Source organism: Lacerta agilis, chromosome 2 (genome assembly GCF_009819535.1).
Source record: "Lacerta agilis isolate rLacAgi1 chromosome 2, rLacAgi1.pri, whole genome shotgun sequence".
In the NCBI taxonomy this organism is placed as follows: domain Eukaryota; kingdom Metazoa; phylum Chordata; class Lepidosauria; order Squamata; family Lacertidae; genus Lacerta; species Lacerta agilis.
In genome coordinates, this window is record NC_046313.1 from 72,028,108 (window position 1) to 72,052,292 (window position 24,185).

Here is a 24,185-nt window from a genome sequence, read left to right on the forward strand (position 1 = left end):
TGGAGGGATAATTCCCACACACAGCTTGATGGGCACATGTGCAACCCCCCCACCCCCAATATATATATATATATATATATATCAGATCTGCATCAGAGGGAATGGCACATGCCTCTTTGTCAATTTGAGCATAGTTGTGCTCTGTGGGCGACAACGTACCGGAATAGAAAGAGATGGGCTTGGCCTGGGCAGGCCAGGTCGTCCTCTTATATACCTGCTGGGATTGACAAGTCATCTGACCTGGATCGTCCTCTTATATACCTTCTGGGATTGACAAGTCATCTGACCCTCACCTGAATCCTCTCATATACTTGCTGGGATTGACAAATCATCTGACCATCTTATATACCTGCTGGGATTGACAAATCATCTGACCCTCACCTGAATCTCATAGCTCTCTGGTAGCTGCCTCTGGGCAGTTATCATTTAACTCTTGGGGGAAATAATTAGCATCACACATCATGTGCCTGGAAGTTGCCAAACCAATTAACCAACCAGAAGGATTACTGTTAATAGCACCAGTTTTCCTATAACTTGATATTGCTGGATAGTTTTGATCAACTGCAAAAGCATTTTTAGTTTGCTTTCTGTTGCCACACTGGAACGTTTCTTTATTAGTGCCACTTTGTCACTACTTTAATATGGATTTTTTAAAAATGATTTTTTAAAAGTATACCCAGGAACTTTGCTCCCCATGTGTCCTTGGGGAATCACCTAGTTTACCTCAGCATAAACCTTAGGTTCATAAATACTTTGAAAAAGGAAGCATAATTCTACTTTGAGAGGAAATGTAGAGATCCAAACCAGTCAGAGCTAGAACTGTACTAGAATATTAAATCATTACTTTATTGTAATTTCTTGTACAGTGGCACTTATCCCTGTCTGTATTCTCAGGTACTTCCTTAACCCTTCAATGCCTCCCAATAGTTTCCCTATAATGTGAATATCCAAATAGGGTATATTATACAAAAAACAGTATGTCTCATGTTGGTTAAGTATGCCTGAAAATGAGTATTTCTTAACATGCTTTTGCAATGTTAGAATGTCAACTACGGCTATTCACATAGCTGTGGGAGTAGCATATGATGTCAAAGGCACCACTGGGCATGCAAAAAACCAGTACTGAGGTTTTGTTAGGATACTACAGGCTGAAAATCCAGTATCTTTTGACCTGGTATCTGCTGAAAGGGATAAATGTGGAAACTGTTCCAGCTATTTGGCACATAAATATCTTTTACATGACACACCAATCGTCGAACCAATAAACATACAACATGTTAGCAGATAGAACATGCAGCAGTGCATCCTTCCATTGGTACCAAAGAAAACAAAAGTTTATGGGTTGTATCCAACACTGCCATTCCACTTGTGCAACAGGTTTCCCTTTGTACAATAGATCTGCCCCCCTCCCCCAGCACTCTGTGCACCTTCAAAGTCTGCTCCAGAGGGTTGGGAGACCCTATGGAGCATTTTTTTTGGCAGAGGAGATTGCAAGCATGCTGTTATACTACTAGAGGCTAGAGAAAACACACACACTTGAAGGTATTCATTCATTCATAGGTTTAATGGTATGCTGCTTTTCCACAAAAAGAATCATGACCTTGAAACTGAAATTTTAATCACAGTTGGAATGATTATACAAAATGAAGTGCTTTGATACCTTTGCTTTGAACTTCTTCCTATCAATACTACATTTAAATGATGCAAATATTGGCTGCATTTAATATGAAGAGAAGAAATCAGAATGAGTGCTCATAAAAGAAATGATTGCACCACCCACCAAAGCAGTCTCTACTAATAAGAGAAAACAGCAGCCCCTAGCTTTGTAGACTACAGTACACATTCTACTTCTGATAATATTTTGTAGGAACTTAGGGTACTCGTGTTGTATACAAGCAGGAATCACAAAAAACCTTGACCTATGGCAACATTTTTACGGGGGGTGGGTGGGTAATAATTAGTGGTATAATATTGATATATTCTGTCACTTCAAAGTGTTGCAGCCAAAGATGAATATATCTTGTTCTAAAACAAGCTAGGAACAACGTAATCTGTGTATATGCCATCAATTAGACCTTCCCCATTGTTGTGAATAAACCAACAAGGGACATTTGTACCATGCTTTACATCTTCTGTGTAATCTTTCTGCCATCCCCTAAAAAGAAAAGAAAAAATACACAGTAGTGAAATTAAAAGCCAGAGCTTCATGCAGGCAAAATACTATTTCTCACATACCTGAATTGCTGTTTACCTGGTTACTGTCAGCTGGTTATTTTTCACAATCATTGTAGCATCTGGTTTCTGAGGATCAGACCCAGGATGGACTTCAAGTATATTAAAGTCAATTGGGTGGAAAAACTGCCCTAAGGGTAAAAAAAAGCAATAGCAATTATCACTATGGGTTTGGGTTGCTTCCACACTAAGATCTTTCAGTGGTGCTGAGGAAATTGTTCTTTCACAATCATCTAGAACTGGAATTATAATAGTAGTTCCTCATGGCACTTAATGTAATACTAGATTCTGCACCAAAAATGTATTTAAATATGTGTTTTTAAATGCATTTTCTCAAAATATGCATTGTATATCTAGTGTATAGACATATCTATAGATATATAGAAAAGGTAAAGGGACCCCTGACCATTAGGTCCAGTCGCGAACGACTCTGGGGTTGTGGTGCTCATCTCGCTTTACTGGCCGAGGGAGCCGGCGTACAGCTTCCGGGTCATGTGGCCAGCATGACTAAGCCACTTCTGGCGAACCAGAGCAGTGCACAGAAACGGTGTTTACATTCCCGTCAGAGGGGTACCTATTTATCTACTTGCACTTTGATGTGCTTTCGAACTGCTAGGTTGGCAGGAGCAGGGACCGAGCAACGGGAGCTCACCCCGTCGCAGGGATTTGAACAGCTGACTTTCTGATCTGCAAGCCCTAGGCTCAGTGGTTTAGACTACAGCGCCACCCACGTCCCATAGATATATAGTACAGTCCTATAAATCTATTCAGAAGTCCCACTGAGTACAGCGCAGCTTGATTCATCCAGAGTATGTGTGAATAGCATTGCTGCCTAAATACATTTTCTCTTAAAACATGGACTTTAAAACACATTTGGTTAAATTGAGTCGAGAACCATGTCTAGGACATTCAGAAAGCAGGAAAGCTGATGCATAACTAAATTCCAGTCTCCTTCAGAGCTGGAGCCACAGATCAGGTCAGTTTATATCAGAATTTACAAATAACAAATTTCTCAAACATCCCTAGTTAGGAACATGGTCTCTTTCTTTGTTTTATTTAGTTTGTAGACTGGTCAAATACAATTGCTCTTGTGGTAGCTGTAATATTATGGACTGATAAGAGATAATAGGTATCCACTGGGGTGTTTTTCATGGGATGAGGCCAAATATATGCATGTCCAGTGGTGCTGTTAGGGCAGGGGCCCCCTCTGCAGAATGAGTAGGAGTCCCCTAGCCATGGCGGAACTAAGTTACTAGTAAGTGAAAGAATACACATTACATCTTAAAGAGTCACTTCCAGACCATTACGTCCAGGGTCTAAAATTGTGTAACTATCACTGTGAATGGCATAATGATAGGAAAACCTGGTCATTAAGCACATTTAAGCTCTTGTTTCCTAGCTTGCAAAATGATGGCAAGGCAAAAAAATTCCAATCCTTATAAGATACTTGGGGGGGGGGATTAAGGAAAAACACTGCACTGTTTACATTTTTAACGTTCAGAAGCTGCATTGCATCCACATAAGAGGCCCCAAACTTAAAAACAAACAAATGTACAGCCTAACTTTATTAGGTTTACTGAAAATTGTGCTTTATTTTGCTCAGCAGAACTTACAAAGAAGCAAATACAGTATCAGGTTTTCCCCATGCTTCTCCCCCTCCCATCTATCAAACTTGGTACTTTCCTCCTTTGTTTAAATATTTGCACATTGTGGTTTACTCCTTGTCCCCAAAGGTTTTCAACTCAAATAAGGTTTCCATACTTCTGGAAAATGAATATTGCTTTTTCATGTTCAGCATATCAGTCATTTCACAAATTCATACCTAATAGACCATGGGTACGCCCAGACAACCTGTGACTATCCAATGTGTAAAATCCTAGAAAATTCGGATGTACTGCATTTTTCCTCCATGACTGATGCAAAACCACTATAAACGTTGCTCCTTCTCCCATTGAAAATTCCAGGCTCTTTTTTCGAATGATTTTCAAAGTCAAACTAGTTTGGATAAAGAAATACAGTGTGAACAGGTGCATTCGATGGTTAACACCACAAATCGCTACAGCAACTCGAATAAAAGACTTTGGGGAAGTGTATTTAAGAATAGGAAGCTGCCTTGTGTTGAGTAAGGCCTGTGGTGCATTATCTACATCAGCCTTTCTTAACATTGGGTCCCCATATGTTGTTGGACTACAACTCCCATACTCCTTGACCACTGGTCTTGCTAGCAAGGAATGATGGGAGTTGTAGTCCAACAACATCTAGCGACCCGAGGTTGAAAAAGGCTGGTCAACACTGACTGGCAGCATTTCTCCAGGATTTTAGGCAGGAATATTCTCAGCCCTACCCAGACATACTGGGGCTTGAACCTGAGACTTTCTGCATGCCAAGCAGATGCTCTGCCACTGAGCTACAGTCCTTCCTTATCTTTTACATCTTCTGTTATCTGTGTTTCTTTGCTTAAGAAAAAATAATAATTTAAAACATGCTTGGTGTGTGAATTTTACCTAGGATGTAGTAAGGTGACTTCATCAAGCCATGTGAACATCATTTGCTTTGTGCCATTGTGAAGAGTGATACTCTCAGGAGTTATTTCAAGTTTTACATTCAACTGTGTATTTAGAATCCCAAGTCTTCCAATATAGGTATTGTGTATTGATCCTACATCATTACTGCTCTTCTTTTCGCCAATAAGTTGCCCATTGACAGTAATACCTAAAAAGAGAAGGAGGGGCATAAGTAATTTTTTCCCCAGAAAAATAAGCCTTGTTAGCTAAAAGAGCAATTTTCTAAGGACAACAATATAAAAAATTGCCAGAGGACTACCTCTCTAAGGAACACCACTTTTCTGGAAGAGGACAAGATAAAAGACCTTAGCTGAACCCCAGATTGCTGTTGGAGAAAACTCTCTGTTTGAAGCTATCCAAGGTCCTGTTATTCTAGCCTGGCCTTACCAACTTCCCACCCCAGCCACAGTTAGGCATCTGTCAGACCCTGCAGGTTCCCTTGTATAGTGAGAACAGAGATAATGGGCTCCAAGTGCATGTAGCTACAGTCATACCTCTAGATATGATCGCTGCGGGTTGCGAACGGCGCGGGTTACAAACGCGCTGAACCCAGAAGTACTGGAACGGGTTACTTCCAGGTTTGGCGGTTCGTGCATGCGCAGACGCGTCAAATGACGTCATGGGCAGAAGCGCCAAATCGCATCGCACACATGCACGGACACGGCGCTCAGGATGCGGACTGCTCAGGTTGTGAACGGGGCTCCGGAACGGATCCCGATCACATCCAAAGGTACCACTGTATTGGAAAGTAGAAGAAGAAGAGTTTGGATTTGATATCCCACTTTATCACTACCCTAAGGAGCTTCAAAGCGGCTAACAATCTCCTTTCCCTTCCTCCCCCACAACAAACACTCTGTGAGGTGAGTGAGAGGTGTGACTAGCCCAAGGTCACCCAGCAGCTGCATGTGGAGGAGCGGGGAAGCGAACCCAGTTCACCAGATTACAAGTCCACCGCTCTTAACCACTACACCACACTGGCGGAAAACAATGCTGGTGCATGTGTGTGTGTATGTGAGGGTGAGTGGGTAGCTGTAGGTACCAGATGGATGGGACTGCATGGCAACCAAGAGGTGAGGAGAAGGAGCAGCCCATGTCCTTATGCAAGGCTGGTACTTAGCACTTTCATAGCTACATGGGACTCCAGGCTGCAGGCTCTGCACTCGGAGAGTGGCAAGTGACGCTCAGCATGTGTGATAAAAGCTTACCTGTAGTTGGGTCTCTGATTAGGTTTAACACAACGCCTGGCTCTTCATTAATGTTAAAACAAAGAGCATCTTCTTTTTGGGGCACATCAATAATGAAGTGAGGATCTGCGTCGACTGCAAATAGATATTTACAATTAGATCATTGATCGTTCTCTGAAAGCACAAGTTCATTTCACATTTAAAGAATACAGAAAGAGTCCAGAAATGCGGAAAGAAATTATTTCTGCCTGTAACGTCCTTACTGTGCTCCAGAAACAGTTCACAATCCATTACAAAGTTTGGACGGAAATACATGTTACTGCAGCAGTCCTCACACCTGTATTTGCCTTAGTAACATGAACATTGGTGTGGTTGGGGGTAGAATCTTTGTAGGGCAGAACTGAACTGATATTCAGGTGCATAAACTAAATGAATTATCCTCCTCCTAGGCTGTTTTCCTCTCAATTAGCCTTACTTCCAACCTCAGAGTCTTGTAGAAGAGAAATAGTAGGAGTATGGAGTGGATTGTTGGGATTTGCAGGGACAAAGTAGTCCTGGAAGGGTTAGGCACCACCCTCTCCCACCTGCCAATTCTCCCTGACAAATGCGCCTCCCCAATTAGAGTTAAGAGGCAAACAGAGAGTTAGGAACCACTTGCTTCCTTCATAGTACAGTACGTAATTCTGCCTTAAGCATGGTAGAACCACCTATGCTCACAAAAATAGCTTTACTAACTGGGATCAAACACATATACCCCCCCCCCCAACTTAGTCATAGCTTAAGAAATAGAGTTGCATTTGACAATGATTTTAATGTGATGTAATAATTATTTGATTTAAGAGTTACTGATTTACATGGGGGTCTATTTATTTATTTATTATTAAATTTCTATCCTGCCCTTTATCCAAACTATGGCTTCATGGCAATGCTGTCCAATTTGATTGTCATGGCATACCAAGGTTAGAGAAAACCAGAAAGTAAAGAAGGAAACTTGAATATGAGAGGAGAAGAGAAGAGGGAGAGCATGAGCCTTCCAGCACATTCCTAACTCTTCAAAACCTGGCTCATCATGAAATCTGAACTGGGAACTACAGATATGTCTCTGTGTTATGATGGAAATTGGTCACAATATGGAATGCTATCTTGGAGACTGTAGAACTTAGTAAGTGTTTTAGACCACAGATCCCCCTATCCATTATCTGTAACAATTCAAAACAAAACTCACCACTGGTATATCTGTGATAGCTTGGTGGTGCACTATATGATGGAATAACAGGACGGGATGCTATGTAGAAATAAGAAAATGTTACACTAGAGGCAAAACAGAATGTATATATATATATAGAGAGAGAGAGAGATGAATTTTCATACTAATTTAAATATAACTTGATTGTATACTGTTCCTGATCAGAACAGACAAAAGTAAAGGTTCAATGAATCTTATGCTACTTCACAGTTTCATTGAAAAAATGTTGCTGTTATTACGGAATAAACAAAAGAGGTGAAATAACCAAGATACAGGCAATAAAATAAACACAGATTATTATGGATTGTATTCTAGCACAATGGTGAATATTCCATTTCATGCAGTGAAGGGTCACACCACCACCCCTCTCAGCACCCATGCGACCCTTAGATCTGTTCTGGGAGTTTCCCCAAACCTCCAGAGAAAATCTGGGTGGTATTCTACTAAGTTTTACTCAGAGTAAGGTAAAGGTAAAGGGACCCCTGCGAACGACTCTGGGGTTGCGACGCTCATCTCGCTTTACTGGCCAAAGGAGCCGGCGTTCGTCCGCAGACAGTTTTTCTGGGTCATGTGCAAAGCATGACTAAGTCGCTTCTGGCAAACCAGAGCAGTGCACGGAAACGCCATTTACCTTCCCGCCGGAGCGGTACCTATTTATCTACTTGCACTTCGACATGCTTTCGAACTGCTAGGTTGGCAGGAGCAGGGACTGAGCAACGGGAGCTCACCCCATCGCGGGGATTCGAACCACCAACCTTCTGATCGGCAAGCCCTAGGCTCTGTGGTTTACACCACAGTGCCACCCGCATCCCTTACTCAGAGTAGACCTATTGAAATCAATGGACCTAGCTTAATAATGCTCATTAATTTCAGCAGGTGTACTCTCAGTAAAACTTAGTGGCATACCACCCAGGAGAGCTGATGCCAGCAAGTGTTGTTGACAAGACTTGAGTTAGATGGCCTGATGTTGTATAAAGCCAAGTCTATGTTCCTATGTACCACAGATGTCAGTCTTTGTAATGTGCAGTTGGTTAGATACAGGTCTTACTATATTTTTGAATGGTAGCTGGAGTTCTTGTTATGAAAACTTCCCGCGGGGGCAAGTTGAGAGACTGACCCCCAAGGCGGACGAAGCTTCTGTGCCCTCTGGCTTCTGGAGTCCAGGGGCACAATGTAATATGCGGTTGTTCCCAGCTTGAAAACAACACACACAAGCCTTTTAGGCTAAAGCTACTTTATTGTAGATAAAGAGCAGAATGTCTCTGCGTAGCCAGCTCATTATTTCAGAGCTGTCTGTAATTGCGTCTGCATCTCCTGATGCAAAACAGAAAGTAAAGTACATCTGTAAATTACAATGACATCACATGTGTGGAACGATTGTTGGATTTCCCACAGGGTGAAATATGACTCTTAGTCAGGTGCCTCGCAGACAAGGCTCTTCGCAGCTCGGCTTGTACTGATATCACAACAGTTCTTGGGGTCTACAGGGTATTAGGGGAAGGGTAGTATCTCTGGTGGGGGACACTTGCTACTTTTTCTGGGGTAGCTTGCCAACCTTTGGTCCCCACCCTGCACACTGCTCTCTTGCTGGGCTCATGTTCTGGGGCTTTGAAACATTGCACCCTATTTTCCCTATGATATATTCTCTAATTGTCTTCTAAATGGTTATCATAACGTAGGGATGTTTATGGGACTTCCCATACTGAAATTACATTTTGGATCAATGTGCAGATCAAAACATAGCTACCCTAGTTTTGCAGATCTCTAAATGTTGTGACACAGTTCTTCGCAGTTTAAATTTGTCAACTGTGCAATATAATCTGTATACTGAATGAAAATAAATGTTTAAATGTGTGTTGTGAGAAAAAAACAGGCATTTAGATACATATTTTGAGCAAAATAAGTATATGTGTTTTTAGAGAAATGTACATTTAAAAATGTATTTCAACAAGCATTTAAATATTTATTTAAGAAGAATTCTTTCAAAAATTCTCATGGAAATAAAACATAAATATGGGGGGAATTGTGTCAGAGTGCCATGGACCATAATAGATATGTACTGCTGTCCAGTTAAAGTTGTACCTATTTTTAAAAATGTTATTAGATTCATTCAGTTCTTAGGGTGGACAGATACAAAGGAATGCATAGCTCCTGTACCTTTAACAGTTTTGTAGCAGAGGGATTTCAGAAAGTACACCTTATACTCGTCTGTTCAGCTCCTATATAGTAGCCCAGTTATCATTTGGCTATTGTATAGGCATATTATTATTATTATTATTATTATTATTATTACTTCTGAGTTCTAGATCTAACATCACTAACATAACTAACATTTAAAATTGCAGTAGCAATATTAACCACATTTGTGCACAGTTTAGACTACTAATTCCAAACAGTTTCCTTAAAATCCTTACAAAGAAATTGGGGCAGTTTTCTTTCCATCACCAAAGCATCCAAAGCAACAAACAGCATGGTACACAAATGACTTAGTACACTGTGTGAAATCTGTCCCTGCCAGGGACAAAGGTCTCCACCTAATAGCTATTTAGTATACACTTTCTCAATAATTAAAGTAAAATAATAATTAACAGTAAAACGATCAATGCAATAAAACTTACCCTCAGCTGTTTTCAGCATTAAAAGAAGAAGAAGAAGAAAAGAGAGAGTTAAACATTTAGAAACATTCATTCTGACATAGATTACTTCAGCCTAGGACATTTTGCCACTTGAGGGAAAACAGAAAATACCACATACACCCTCCTCACCTGCCCCCCTCCTCCTTTTGCTCAATGCCCCCTACCACTGCTGCCGCTTCCACTTCTTCTGCAGCCACTGTCTGAGGTGATTGGAGGCAGCCTGAGGAAGCCCTGTCACAGCAAGGGAGTAAAAGGAGGTCATAGAGGAGCAGGAGTTGAGCAGGCAGCGGAGAAGAAGGTGGCGGTAGTGGCTGCTAAGTGCACGAGGCACCGAGTAATGCACAAAGAGGCCAGATCTGCCACCTGAGGCAACTGCCTCACTCCACCTTATGGGTGGGCTTGCTCTGAAGCACTTTGAAAGCAAACGAACAGTAGAACATTCTCAACAGAATCTGGATTCGTCCAAGATATCAGATATATAAAGGATTGTGGAATAACCACTTGCAGTTCCAGGCGTCGTGCTCCCCAACCCCCAATCAAAGACTGATATTGGATCAAAACAGGCCACAACTTTATTGAATACAGATGAACGGGGTTCGGCTTGGGCATGGGGCTTGGGCATGGGCCTGCCAGAAGTGACGCTATGGTCAATCTGAGCAGAGGTTCCTAACAGGGTCATAGCTAGGGTCCCCCGCCAGGAGCACAGGTGAGGGGGGCCCGCAAAATCAGCTAAAAATGTGTCCATAAATAAAAATATTGATTATTGCCTCATAAGAAAAGGTTTTAAATAGAGGGTCTTTGTATGATATGCGGGTGAATTGAATGGGTGGAGGGGGCGGGTTGGAAGAGAGGCAGAAAGAGCTAATTTGTCCATGGCTAGGGGGTGCAATATGGACGGTACTGCCAGAGGCGCAAGATCACCTAACTATGGCTCTGGTTCCTAAGACTTACATCAAATAGGGTGACCCCCACAGGGACCACCGTATGGGAGAGTGCCGTCAGCCCTGGGCCCCGGCTGGGCATGGAGACATGGCCACTCCCCCCCCCCCTGATCCTTTTAACGGGATACCAAGCATTTGGAGGGGCAGGCAGAGACTACAACCTCCCCTCCATCCAAGCCTGAGATTGCCCCAATGCTCGGAGTGGCGAGGTGAGGCGGCAAGCAGTAGGGATCTCTTTGGGCGAAGAAGGCAAACGTGGCCATAGGGTCGGAGGACGGCTCCCAAGGTGATGAAGAAGATCCCAACGACAAACCCGGTGAGGAACAGAACAGGTAAGGGCTCCAGGTGAGAGCTGTTTAAATGGCCGGGGCATGGACCTGAGGTAAGCCTTCCTGCTCCATCAGCTTTGCCCCCCAGCCCAGCCCACATCTGAGCTTGGACCCCCATTTGCCAATCCTGGGTGCAGGCTACGATCCATCTCCCAATACCCACGCCGCCCATCAGGACACGAGGCTGATCCTGGGATTCCTCGCTGAGGCCTGGGGGGGGGGGGGGAGGAGTCTCTGCCATCCAGCAATGCCGCTGCACCATGAGAGTCAGCGGAATTCTATTGCTACAGACTGAATCAAGCATGGTAATGATACCTGAGGTGTATATATGTATCAGCCGCCATATTCTTTTGACACTGCATTGTTTTAATATTGTATTTTGCTACTGTCATGTAACTTGCCCTGGAGCTTTATGCTGAAGGGTGGGTAAGAAATCATCGTAATAAATCATTATTCTCATCTAATGGCCTTTGCTTTCAAGTAGATTTAGTTCTTGTACAATGCTCTCTCATCCCATTTAAGGCTTATACCCAGTTCGTGTTCTTCTGCAGATGAAGGCTACTTTGATTCAGCAGAAGATTCTGTAAGTAGAAAGTGGAGGTGCAATTTTTTCTGGAAAACGCCCCCCACCTGTATCTCTTCTGCACACACACAGAACCTGTGGTAGGGAATGGGGAGTGTAAAATCACCTCCTTCCCCTCTGCATTTATGGAAATCTCTGCTCTGGATCAAAGAGCCTTCTGCCAGCAGGAGTGAACCAGCTGGATGCAACCCAATGTTTTATAGTTGTTCACCTAGGATGGATATGTTCTGTACATACAGCTGTTCTGAATATGAGGAGTCATGTCAGCCAATCACCAGCTACTTAATACAACAAGATGTAATCCCAGATTGTTGTCACACGTTCTTTGTCACTCCTTCTACTCTGCTTTCAAACAAGGTGTGAAGACAGAACTTCCACATCAGAACCTATTCAAAATACTATTAAGAACCTATTCAAATACCAACACCAGTCTTAACTTTCCTTTTCTGGGTATCAGCAGAAATACTGCTGATATTCTTTCCCACTGCCAGTTATTGGCCAGGAAACTTTAATGTGTTTGTGTGTGTGTTTGTGTTTGTGTGTGTACTTACAAATCTGTGTCCTTTGGAAAAACAAGTCAATTTGCTATTTTTGTAGTGAATAAGATCTACATTGCAGTGCCATGTGCTTTTCAAACTTTATCTTCACCTTCAACAATGAAATTGGGAGTCAGGATCACAACCCCCCGGTAAAATAAAATAAAAACGGTATAATATATCTCTACCTTCCAGAGGCTTGTCAGCAATTGCAGTCTCATTCACTGTGTCTTCTGGCTTTGTAACTACCATAGATGTTAATGGAGTCACAAACTTGTATTTCAGAGACATGTCCAAGATTTCAGCAGTCAGATTAGTCTTTTCGTCTCCCTTTGCTATATTGCTGGATGAAAGGACAGCATCGAGTAAATTGGTTGCCCCCATATGTTGTATTACATCAGAAGTGGCTAGTCTGGGGCCCTCCAGATGTCGTTGGGACTCCAACTCCCATCAGCCCCATCTAGCACAACCAGGAATTATGGGAGTTGCGGTCCAAAACATCAGGAGGGCCACACATAAGCCACCTCAGTGTTGCAGCCAATGACACAGATGGTTAAAAAAGAATTAGAGAACTCCATGTAAGATAGGTCTGTCTATGGCTATTAACCATCATAATAGCTAAAAACAGAACTTCTGTGTTTTAAATGCAACATAACTGCATAGAAGTATTTGTTCCTTGATGGGAAATAAGATATAATTCTAGAAATGATAAAGGGTGTCCAGGGCCATCTTAAGTATATCTGGCACCGTAGTGCAAATATCTGTCCGGCGGAGGCACCCCCCCCCTGTTTCCCAGAGTTGTAGGCCTTTTTTAAGGGGGGGGGGACTTCGGTCCAGCGCGTTTACATTGCGTGGTCCGACGCATGCTCAGCACTGCATGTAAGTAAGAGGCACCTGGATCGCAGCACAGACCTCCCATGAAGCCTTCCTCTAAGCACCCAGCGCCCTTTACCTGCCCCTGTCTGGGGATGTCCGCATGACAAGAGGGCCAGCAAGCAGGTGGCTTGCCGGCTGTCCCATCCTTGCTTGGTGCCAGGATTGCACAGGGCGCTTCCCTGCTCCGCTCGCAGACTCCACAGGGGGGTGTGCAGGCAGCGATGCGGCCAGAGGGGGCGGGAGAGACAGCGCGCTCCAATGGGCAGCTGAGAGGAGAGGAGCGGGCTGCCCCAGAGCGGGGAAGGGAGGGTGCCCTGACTCTCCTTCCTGGACACTCAGCCTGTGGCGCCCTCCAAAATCTGGCACCCCACGCCACTGACATCTATGGGTAAGACGCCCCTGAGGGTGTCTACATTCACACTGCTTCTGCAATAAATCTCTGCTAGAGACTGAGGGCCTTTCTTATAAGCAGCAGCTGAAAGTGCAAATCCTGCATCCAACTCTAGCAACAATTTTGAAAAAAATGGTGTGCCAAAAAGGGAATATATTTGACAACATCAGCTGAGGTTGGAGAACAAAAGAGGCAGAGTTCTTTGTTTTAGGCAACTGCCATGTAAGATGATTACATCGCATGAATTAGGGCAAACCATTCTGAAATATACACAGTAGTGTGGTTGAAAGAGAACACAATTCCAACGGCTTCAAGAGAACATTGGATATATTTGTTAAGGGTAGATTACAATCTTTAATCGGATGCCTCTTTGGTAGCTTGGTAGGAGACCTCTCTGTGTCACAAGCATTTAAGTTTTCGGCTACGGGGAATGACCGAAACTGAAGAGCTAGATTTAGGGTTTAAGGTTCACTGTACTTGAAATGCCTTCACAAAGCACAAGACCAGTGCTATTTTTCTAAGAAACCTCACCCTTGTTCTCTTATAATGGCAATGGTGCCTACCTGAGAGGTGCCATAACTGAGTTCCGGCTGGAAAAAAAGCCCTGCATGACTGATCCATTACAAGATTGCTTTTATCCCACTTAAGACAAATGCCCTTCTTGTTGCCCCTCCTAAAAAAAAAATGGGGGCAATTCCAGAACAATCCTATGTATGTACAGTCCTACTATGTTCAGTTGTCCACACTCAAGGAAATTTTGCATTGGATTTCAGCCTTATTCAATTAGATGTGGGATATTTCTCCAAATTTTTGATCTTATTCATGACATCAGAAAGCACCGTCCAATACCGTTTTTCCAGAAGCTGTTGAATGGTGAGATAAGCCCAAAGTCTCTCAATAAAATCCCCAAAAATGTATTTCTGCTCTTCAGTAGCTTTAGCTGTTTCTTCAACATCTGATTGTTCAGCGTAAGTCACGTCTTGTTCTGCCTGTTAGGCATTTTAAAGAAATACTTCATTTTATTCGTTAGCTTGCTTGCAACATCTGTATGCTACCTTTTTCCAAAGCAACCAAGGTAATTTACAGTTTAAAATAATAGCTTGCAAATAAAAGGCAAAAGACAAAAAGCAGCAAGAAGGGGAGCGAAAAATAAGCAAGGTTGGGTTCCAAATATTTCATACCTCTGCATAATATCTATGGGGAAAGGCAGCTATAGGAGTTGGTTAGCCAAGTGGCCTTGGGCTCTCGTTTTGGTAAGCTTTCAGACAGAAAGCTGAAGAATATGGATCTAAACGGCAGTGACTCACAGAATGAAAATTCTGGACAAGTTCACTTCCATGTTGGTTAGGAATGGGGTAAAGGTAAAGGTACCCCTGACCGTCAGGTCCAGTCGCAGACGACTCTGGGGTTGCGCGCTCTTCTGCATAATGGGAATAATAGGCAGCTACAGGATCAGAAGCAAGCATCTCTCTCACACACACACACACACACAAGGAAACATGAACTCATAAAACAAGAAGCTGATACTTTATCTACAGAGCTATAATCCTACCTTTTAAAATGGCAAGCACTGTCAGGAAAGAAAGTTTAACCACATACACACGTTATAATTGCGAGACCTAACAAGACACTTACCCCATGAGCTTTCACCTCTGCATTAATACTGTTTAGGTCATTGTCTATAATACGTCCAGCCACAACAATTTCAGAACCAGCATAATAGTGCTTAAAATTATTTTGAGTCAAGTCAGAGATGGCATTTTCAGGGTACTTAAACTCTACTTCTGTAAGTAAGGGATTGGCCACCTCATTATAAAAGTCCTAGAAAATAAAAATAAATAAACCAACACTTAAACACATTTCCGGTGCATATTTTTTAAAAGAGAAAAAGAATGCATATATACAGATGAAACTCGAAAAATTAGAATATCGTGGAAAAGTCCATTTATGTAAGCAATTGTTTTCATTAGCTGCTGGAGTTTAATATATGAGATAGACTCATGACATGCAAACCAAGATATGTCAAGCCTTTGTTTGTTATAATTGTGATGATTATGGCGTACAGCTGATGAAAACCCCAAAGTTGAAATTGTTAATTTGGGGTTCTCATCAGCTGAACGCCATAATCATCACAATTATAACAAATAAAGCCAGACCCTCATAGGATGCTCTGAATGCTCTGCCATCTTTCAATCTAGATGTAGGTTGTCAGGAATCCAGCCTCCAGCTCGACAACACAGGGGGCGTAGTTAAGTAGAGAGAATGATTTATTGATCAAGTACACAGATAACGTCGGATGGCATTAACCCAGCTGCCGCCCTCAAGAATTACGGCGACTCTTCTGCGAGTCCCTCCCCTTCCTCCATCTTAAATGGGATTTCCGCCCCTTACGTTTCTGCTTCCGCCTCCTATCACACACCCTCCCCCAGCGGTGACTCCATGGGCTTATTGGATCCCCTCAAACTTCTTCCTGAGAAGACAGACTGTCAAGCTTCTCTTCCTCACCTTTTCCCTCCCCCTGAGAGACCTGGTGGAGATCCTGCTCCTTCAAGATAGTTCCATTGGCAACCTGCATTCCTGAGGGCGGGGAAGTTGGCACTCGGCTAGACCCTGTCTCTTCCCGCCTACTTCCTCCACTGAAAGCTGGCGGGGCTGACTCAGTCGTGACACAGGTTGTACATATGTGTAAATAAAGACACCACAGTATCTGCTGTGCCTCATTGTCCCAAAAGGGAACACAGACCCTGGTTAAATATGCCTGCAACCCCTGGAATCTTGTACCATTTGTGGAGATTGGGGTGGTGTGTAACAATACCACGCTGCGGTACTAAAGTGGATGAGTCTTCATCCTGAAAATGACAGTAGATTATCTGTTTTAACCTTTTTTAAAAAATCAGTTGTCACCTAATGTTACCATATTTTACCTGTAACTGAAGGGCTGAATCGGAATCTTCATAGATACGACGAGCCACTCCATTGTTCTCCGTTGCCAACTTTTCTAAAAAGCCATAGTCAAGGTCATAACCAAACCCAAGATTATATATGGGGAATTTCCCTTGAGTTGCATTTTTGGCTCTGAGTAAAATTTCTTGGGTGTTACTCACTCCTGCATGAAAACACAGACAATAATTAATGTTGAATAAGTTTCTCATGGTTACACACATTTATAGGAAAAAGCAACAAAAATCCTGTTGTACTTGTTTCTGAGATACCAGTATTAATGTTTTTCTCTTCCCAAATAGGAATTTTTTTTAGAACACATTCCGCAGGATCATTTGTCTTATAGATAGGAATTCAAGGTGGCCATTTATGGAGACCATGTGACTGTGTTTAATAAACATACTTCTGGCCAACTCACATGTTCTACACATTGAATTACTATTTTTATAATACATCACAGAATTTGTATAGATAACAATGAGCAACTAAATGTGCCCATACACCATAGAATCATAGAGTTGGAAGAGACCACAAGGGCCATCCAGTCCAACCCCCTGCCAAGCAGGAAACACCATCAAAGCATTCCTGACAGATGGCTGTCAAGCCTCTGCTTAAAGACCTCCAAAGAAGGAGACTCCACCACACTCCTTGGTAGCAAATTCCACTGCTGAACAGCTCTCACTGTCAGGAAGTTCTTCCTAATGTTTAGGTGGAATCTTCTTTCTACCCTAGAGCAGTGGTTCCCAATTAGGGGTTCAAAGACCCCTAGGGGTCTGTGGAATGAACTCATGGGGGTCCGCGGACCCATCCCTTGCCTCCCCCCAACTATTTTTTTTGTCATTTTTGCATGGTAATAACACAAATTTATGGACTCAGCACTGTAAGGTTTTTCAATATATTGGCCAAGATCAGTTTTGAAATCACATCCCAATAACGATTTTGGCCCAGCAATACGCAGCAATATATCGCTCCTCGCGCAAGGGAGAGCAAGGCAATCAATTTCAAGGTACTGTACTGCTGATATTGCATGATGACCTCAGTCATTAACGTTGCTGATCTGAGCTGCCTTCTCTTCATGCTGACGCAGAACAGGGCAGTCGATTGCCCTCACTACAAGGCACCGTGGCATTACTTTGCCTGGGCACTGAGGCAGAGCAGCTTTTCCCAGTCAGCAAGAAAGCAGCACATGGGCATACCGACGGGGGGGGGGGTTGCTTTTGAAAAATAGGGGGTCCTCAGTAATTAGTTAATTGGGAACCACTGACCTAGAGAAAATCCCTTCAATGAAGAAAGGCTTACTTTTGGACTCACTAATAATATTGACATAGTTTCAACAAAGTATCAGACAGAAAATAACCATTAAAAATCATTTTGAAATACACATGTTTTCACAATACAGTTTTGAATGTATCAAAGAGCTATATTGAGGCCTTTGAATGTTGTGACTCTTGACCTTTCTACTGAAAATTCCTTACTCCTCCGATCTGCACCAATTGAAATCCGAAATAACACCTCTGCTATAAATTTCTGTGAAGATTTATCATTTTCCATAGCAATCTTATCACATGTCAAAGTTATTTTCTTGTCAGGAAACATACCTTGATTGGGTAAGCCATCGGATAAGATGATAATTAAAGAAGCACTTCTTTCGGGCAAAGTTCCAGCTTTCTGAGCTTCCTTCAGCATATCAATTCCGGTTATTAATCCACCAAAAAGATTTGTCGCTGGAACATAGAGGAGCAAGTTGTAAAAGCAGAGTGTGACTAGAAAGCTCTTTTAATCACTAACTGTGGATTTTCTTCTGTGGCATGAAAGAGAAGCCACAGTAATATGCCAGAGCCAAATAGACTTTTGGAGTGAATATTGCATTATCTGAAGGATCACCTTCTCCTGTACCTGTCTACCTCTTCAGATAATCTGAATAGTGTAACATCTGAAATACACTTCTTCGGGAACATGGAGAGGACTTTTTCTGTGGCAGGCTGTGAAACTCCACCCCAATGAGGCACAGCTCACTTCTTCTTGCCTTCCAGACATTATGCAAAACCTTACGTTTCAAGACAACTTTTGGATGGCAGGCAACTGTTTTGTTAAATTGATTTCAAACTGCAGAATGGTTCTTTTTAATGAATTTTTTATTAAAGATTTCTTGGTTTACAAAAGTATGTGCAATGTCTCTTTTTTCAAGTTACGTTTTCTACAGGTCAGTTTCATTTGTTGAGACATTAGTGTTACAGTAGGAAGAAAAGGAGGGAAGAAGTGGAGGGGGCCATGGTGGGTGGGGTTGGGGTTGGGTGGCGATGTTTCTATTTTACTTAATGTAAGTGTGTGGTTTTGTGTCAGCATTGCTTGTGCAGGTTCTTTTTGCTGTTCGCTTGTGTTCCTTTGGTGGTGAGAGGGTTGGGGTTGGCCTAGGGTGTGGTTGCTTGCTTGTGATTGGCTGTGGTGGACTTTGTTTTCATGTGTGAGTGGTGTGTGTGTGTTTTTGAATCAGGTTAGCCATATTGATTTGTATACTGTTGATGGGTTCTTGTTGTTGTCTTGTTGGGCTGTGTATGTGATAAAGGGGAGCCATACCAGGGTGAAGGCATCTTCTTCTATTTGTCCCTGTGTCAATTTCAATTTATTGGTTAATTTTTCTAGTAAGGCTGTTTCCCATACTATTCAGTACCATTGGTCCATGCTTACTCCTGACAGGTCTCTCCAGTGTCTGGTTATGATGTTTCTGGATGCTGAGAGTAGGTGGCTTATGAGTTCTTTGTGATGTGAGTGGGCATTATTGTCTTGGAAGATGTTTAGTAGGGCCAGTATTTTATTTAGCCATTTGTTCCCTGCCTTTCTATGATGAAAATCAAACTTAATACTCCAATAACTGCCTGAAATGTTGCATGTGTGTCACGTGCCAAGACCCCGTGACCCAGTCACTCCCTATGTAATGAAATAACCAGACGCTATAGAGTTTTGGGGTTCAAATAGGCCACAACTTTATTGGTTACAGATGTGAAAGGTTTGGCATAGGCACTGGTGAAGCCATTTATTTAACTCCTGGTGGTTTGCTCGCAGTGTATCTAGGGGTAAACCACATTATGCGTTGGCCCTATGACCTACATCAAAAAGAGGTATCCCCCAAGGGGTCCCCACTGGAAGAGTTCTATGGCTCTAGCCCCCGTCTGGGTGTTGGGCAGAAGCAACTCCTCATGGATACCATTAACCAAGGAGAGTCAGGCAGAGGCTATAACCTCAGAAAGTTGTGGTGATTGTTAGGAGGTAGGTGAAAATCAAGTGGCCAGTGCCAATTTGCCAAGTGGAAAAATTCCTGCCTGGCCTCCGAATATGGAGGCCAACAATATTCATAGCAAAGTCTCAGCATAAAAGAAGCAGCATTTGAAAAAAGGGTGGGAGACCCAATGGAGTGTTGGGCAGCCTCAATTTATTTTCCCCAGGGATGGACCCAAGCGATGCCCATTGGCCGGTTGGGCCTGCCCTGTGGGGAATCCCCAGACCTAGGCTTGCCTGCTGTTGGCGAATCTGCAGGCAGGCCTACAGTCCTCCCTAGCTGGCTGCCAAATCACTGATATGGGGCTATGACCAGGCCACAACGCTGCCTGACTGTTTAAGGTAAGCAGACATCTCACAGGAATGGGTAGTGGAATACCAGAAAATGTTAAGTAAATTGCATGGAAAATACATACATTACAGGCAGGGGAAGAGCACCTGGGCCGTTCATTGAAACAAATGGGAATAAAAACTTAATAAGAGCCTACCCATCACTATTGTGTCAGTGACCTGCTTTTCAGCAGAGGGTGTGTTTTTTTAAGCAGTTCAGAGCCTCCATAACCCTTCTCTGTGCTGGCATAGATTAGGCAACTGGAGACTTTTTGTTTTGGCAACCTATCTCTGGAATATTGTCAGCATGGTGGTTGATCTTACACCAAATATTACAACCTTTTAAACCATGTAATGATATTTTCATTTACTTAGGCTTTTAAAAAATGTTATATTTTTGATTATAATACAGCTAATAGAACTGCTAATAGAAATATTGTCCTGCTGTAGAATAATTATTTTAGTGTTTTATTTCCGAATATTGTTTTATTTTTTTATTAACTACAAGCTGCTCTGAAGTTCTTCAAAGGGAAGGGAAGAATATTACATTTGTTAAATAAATAAAACCCCATTCCTCCTGCAACTTACCTCCACGGGTATCAATGTGCTGAACATAGCGTTTTGCTTCATCAAGGTTTTCAGGAGTGGCTTGTATTAAGGTGTCTTTCCATTTCTCTACATCACTCCCAAACAACACAAAATTAAAGTAGTCTTCTTCCTTTACATCTTCTAATATTTTTAACAATGCATCCTTTGTCTAAAGTACAAATAATGAAGGGCAAACAATTAAACCCAGAGCACTGATGAAGAAACAGAAACTAAAGGGGCCCAGAGTCAAAAGCCCTTGTAGGAATGTAATTGGGACATACAGATGGATGACGAGCAGAAGAAAGGTCTGTGGGCCAAGTCTCCATTCAGCTCAAACTTGAGAACTCTCTCAAAAGTTAGTACATGACAGGTAACTTCCTCTGTGACTGCTCTGTTTTCTCTACCCTGATACCTGTTTTCTCTACCCTGTTTTCTCTACCCTGATACAACTGTGTTGGAGGGGCTGTCACATAGTTGGTACATATAAGCATGTGTGATGGGATTGTTCAAAAGTGGCTGAATTTTGGAGTAATCTGATTGCTAAGATCTCTTTGGTAACTAAACAAACTATTACTCCCTCTTTCCACCTGGCACTTTTGAACCTGTATACAGATATAGAATGGGACTCCCTCAACTGGAAGACTCATGCTTGCCTCCCTCCTCTGAATCAGAAGAGGAGTCTTTCATGTTTCCCCAGGCCTCAAAGGCTGCATAACAAGCTAAGATCAGTTAGCTCTTTTGGAGAGGTGGTGTTTATGGAATTCCAGGCCCAGAAAACATATAAGGCTTCATTTGGAGCTCAGTGCTTGCAGGGACAACAGCTTGCAAGGCATGACCCTGGGAGCTCTCAAGGGTTCTGTAGGAGCTCTGGGTACCCTGGACTCTTATATAGAGTCCATGATAGGAATCTGCTGGGCATCTTCTGTGAGCATTGAGCTCTTGTAGAATAGGAGAATATCATCAATCAACTGTTTCATGGGCAAGGGAGAGTTGCAGTGGGGAACTCCCTTTTTTCTACCTCTACTGGACAATCAGTGATTTTTTTAAAATAAAAAAATACTTATCAAATCTTTAACAATAAGAACAACAAATATTTTTCCACGATAAGAGTTATAAAACACCAAGATTGGAATTTCCATAAGAGTAACATGCTCAATAACTGATTTGGTGTTACACCAGTATAACATACCAAAGAATAAAAGAATACAACAAACTAATCAAACTACAACTAATATATAGTAGATCACGATTCACATAAAATGTTCCGTCTGACTGAACATATAGTGCAAATATAGTGCAAAATCTTAAAATAAATAATACTTTGAGATGAATGGAAGTAATAGAAATGATTAAACCTTAATTCAAAATAGTCTGCCATACCTTTCTATACCAATTTATAACATTTACTCCTTCTAGTTTTTTTCCAGTGTCTTACTACAACATTTCTCGCTGCTTGCATAGGCAAGCATATCAGGTCATTATTAATGTGAACAAAGTGTTATAGTGCTGTTTAGTAATTTTGTCAATTTCCACAAAGATGAAGAACCAAAATTGCTGTATTCCCCTCCCCAATTGCTGTATTAAGGGGTAGTCTCCCTCCCCAAATGATAATAGGTACCAGTTAACTGACACCCTCTCCAACATATCAGTGAGGGATGTTAGGATTCATTCCCTGTGTTGCAGTCATGGGATTGTTTATATCACACAACGGTGTATGTTTTCATTCCACATTGTGGGAAGTGACAGAGACAGGATGTTTTTATTACTGTGTTTCCGTGATGTAGGATTTTTGTCCTCTGTTCTTTCTCTTTGTTGTCTGAGGCTGAAGAGGAAGGAGCTGAGTTACGATGCTCCGAGTGTATATATGTAAATAAATGTAGTTTAGCCAAATTGCTGCGCTACTGAGTCTAAATGCTGACTGCCTGTACTCTGCTGATCCTGAAGTGTGCTGATGCCTCTTGGTATCAGTCACTGTGATGTTCGGGCTGAAGAAAGCTTTTGAATTTCCTGACCGACCATGAGGAAGAGAACATGCCAGACTCCTACTCATGTGTAGGACCTCCTGACAATTAGGGTGCATAATCAGCAGTCTTCTGGGAGATAAATAAAATCTATGTAATTTTTAAAGAATGTCTCCTAATTCCTTATCAAAGTTGAATGGAAAGGAGGTTTTGTCCAAAGGCTGTTCATCTTTCATAATGTTGTCCCACTGCTATTTCACAGTGTCTATAGCACTGTTTAAAGGGGACAGTTGTTGTTGTTGTTGTTGTTGTTGTTGTTGTTGTTGTTGTTTTATTTGTACCTCGCCCATCTGGCTAGGTCCCCCAAGTCACTCTGGGCAGCTTCCAACAAATATTAAAATACATTAAAATGCCACAGATTAAAAACTTTCCTAAACAGGGCTGCCTTTAGGTGTTTTCTGAATGTCAAGTAGTTGCTTATCTCTTTGACCTCTGATGGGAGGGTGTTCTACAGGGTGGGTGCCACTACCGAGAAGGCCCTCTGCTGGTTCCCTGTAGCTTTGCTTCTCGCAGTGAGGGAACCGCCAGAAGGCCCTCGGCGTTGGATCTCAGTGTCTGGGCTGAACGATGGGGGTGGAGACGCTCCTTCAGGTATACAGGACCAAGGCCGTTTAGGGCTTTAAAGGTCAGCACCAGCACTTTGAATTGTGCTCGGAAACGTAATGGGAGCCAATGTAGATCTCCCAGAACCGGTGTTATGTGGTCCCGGTGGCCACTCCCAGTCACCAGTCTAGTTGCCGTATTCTGGATTAATTGCAGTTTCCGGGTCACCTTCAAAGGTAGCGCCAAGTAGAGCGCATTCCAGCAGGTCACCAGGGAATCAGCAGAAAGGCCATCAACATGGGATAAAGCACCCCCCTACCACTCTCTGGAAACCATTTGGATCCATTAAATGGCGGGGCAGACCATCCAAATCGGTCCCACCTCCCCGCAGAGGGGAAGGGTCGTGGAGAAGTCCAGTTGCACCAGGAAGTGATCTGACCATGGCACTTCTTTAGTTTCGCTTTTTTTAAATGTCAGATCACCAACATCCAAAGAGGTGAATACCAGGTCTAAGGCATGTCCTCGGCTATGAGTTGGACCAGACTTATTCAGGGACAGCCCCATGGAGGCCATGCTTTCTATGAAGTCCCGAGTGGCACCTTGTAAGGTCGTGTCGGCATGGATGTTAAAATCCCCTAGGACAATCAAACTAGGTGTCTCCAGAACATCCGCCACGACCTGAAGCAGCTCGGGCAGGGAATCCTTGGTGCAGCGGGGAGGTTGGTACACCAATAGGAATCCTGTACTGCCCCTATTGCCCAACTTCCAGAACATGCACTCAGAGAACTGGGTCTTCCCAATAGGACGCCTGGTGCAAACTAATGACTTCCTAAAAATCACTGCAACCCCCCTTCCCCGCCCACAAGGCCTGGGTTGATGTGCATAAGAGAAACCTGGTGGACAAGCAGCGGCAAGGATAGGCCCATCTGCTTCATCCAACCAAGTCTCTGTTACACATGCCAGGTCAAG

General features: G+C 42.8%; 1 protein-coding gene across 1 annotated transcript in view; it reads right to left on the bottom strand.

Moving 5' to 3' along the window:
• Window positions 1-1,544: 1,544 nt before the first annotated feature.
• The window catches only part of ITIH3 (inter-alpha-trypsin inhibitor heavy chain 3), a 32,564-nt gene continuing 9,923 nt past the window's right edge, over window positions 1,545-24,185 (bottom strand). The window contains exons 9-21 of the mRNA XM_033140721.1: window positions 20,653-20,821; window positions 18,057-18,182; window positions 16,443-16,624; window positions 15,154-15,339; window positions 14,368-14,507; window positions 12,440-12,594; window positions 9,845-9,850; window positions 7,206-7,265; window positions 6,002-6,115; window positions 4,737-4,944; window positions 4,055-4,227; window positions 2,252-2,363; window positions 1,545-2,155 (exon numbers count right to left, since the gene is read on the bottom strand). Coding sequence (XP_032996612.1) covers window positions 2,026-2,155; window positions 2,252-2,363; window positions 4,055-4,227; window positions 4,737-4,944; window positions 6,002-6,115; window positions 7,206-7,265; window positions 9,845-9,850; window positions 12,440-12,594; window positions 14,368-14,507; window positions 15,154-15,339; window positions 16,443-16,624; window positions 18,057-18,182; window positions 20,653-20,821 — 1,761 coding nt within the window. The 3' untranslated portion in view covers window positions 1,545-2,025. The remainder of the gene's footprint in view (window positions 2,156-2,251; window positions 2,364-4,054; window positions 4,228-4,736; window positions 4,945-6,001; window positions 6,116-7,205; window positions 7,266-9,844; window positions 9,851-12,439; window positions 12,595-14,367; window positions 14,508-15,153; window positions 15,340-16,442; window positions 16,625-18,056; window positions 18,183-20,652; window positions 20,822-24,185) is intronic.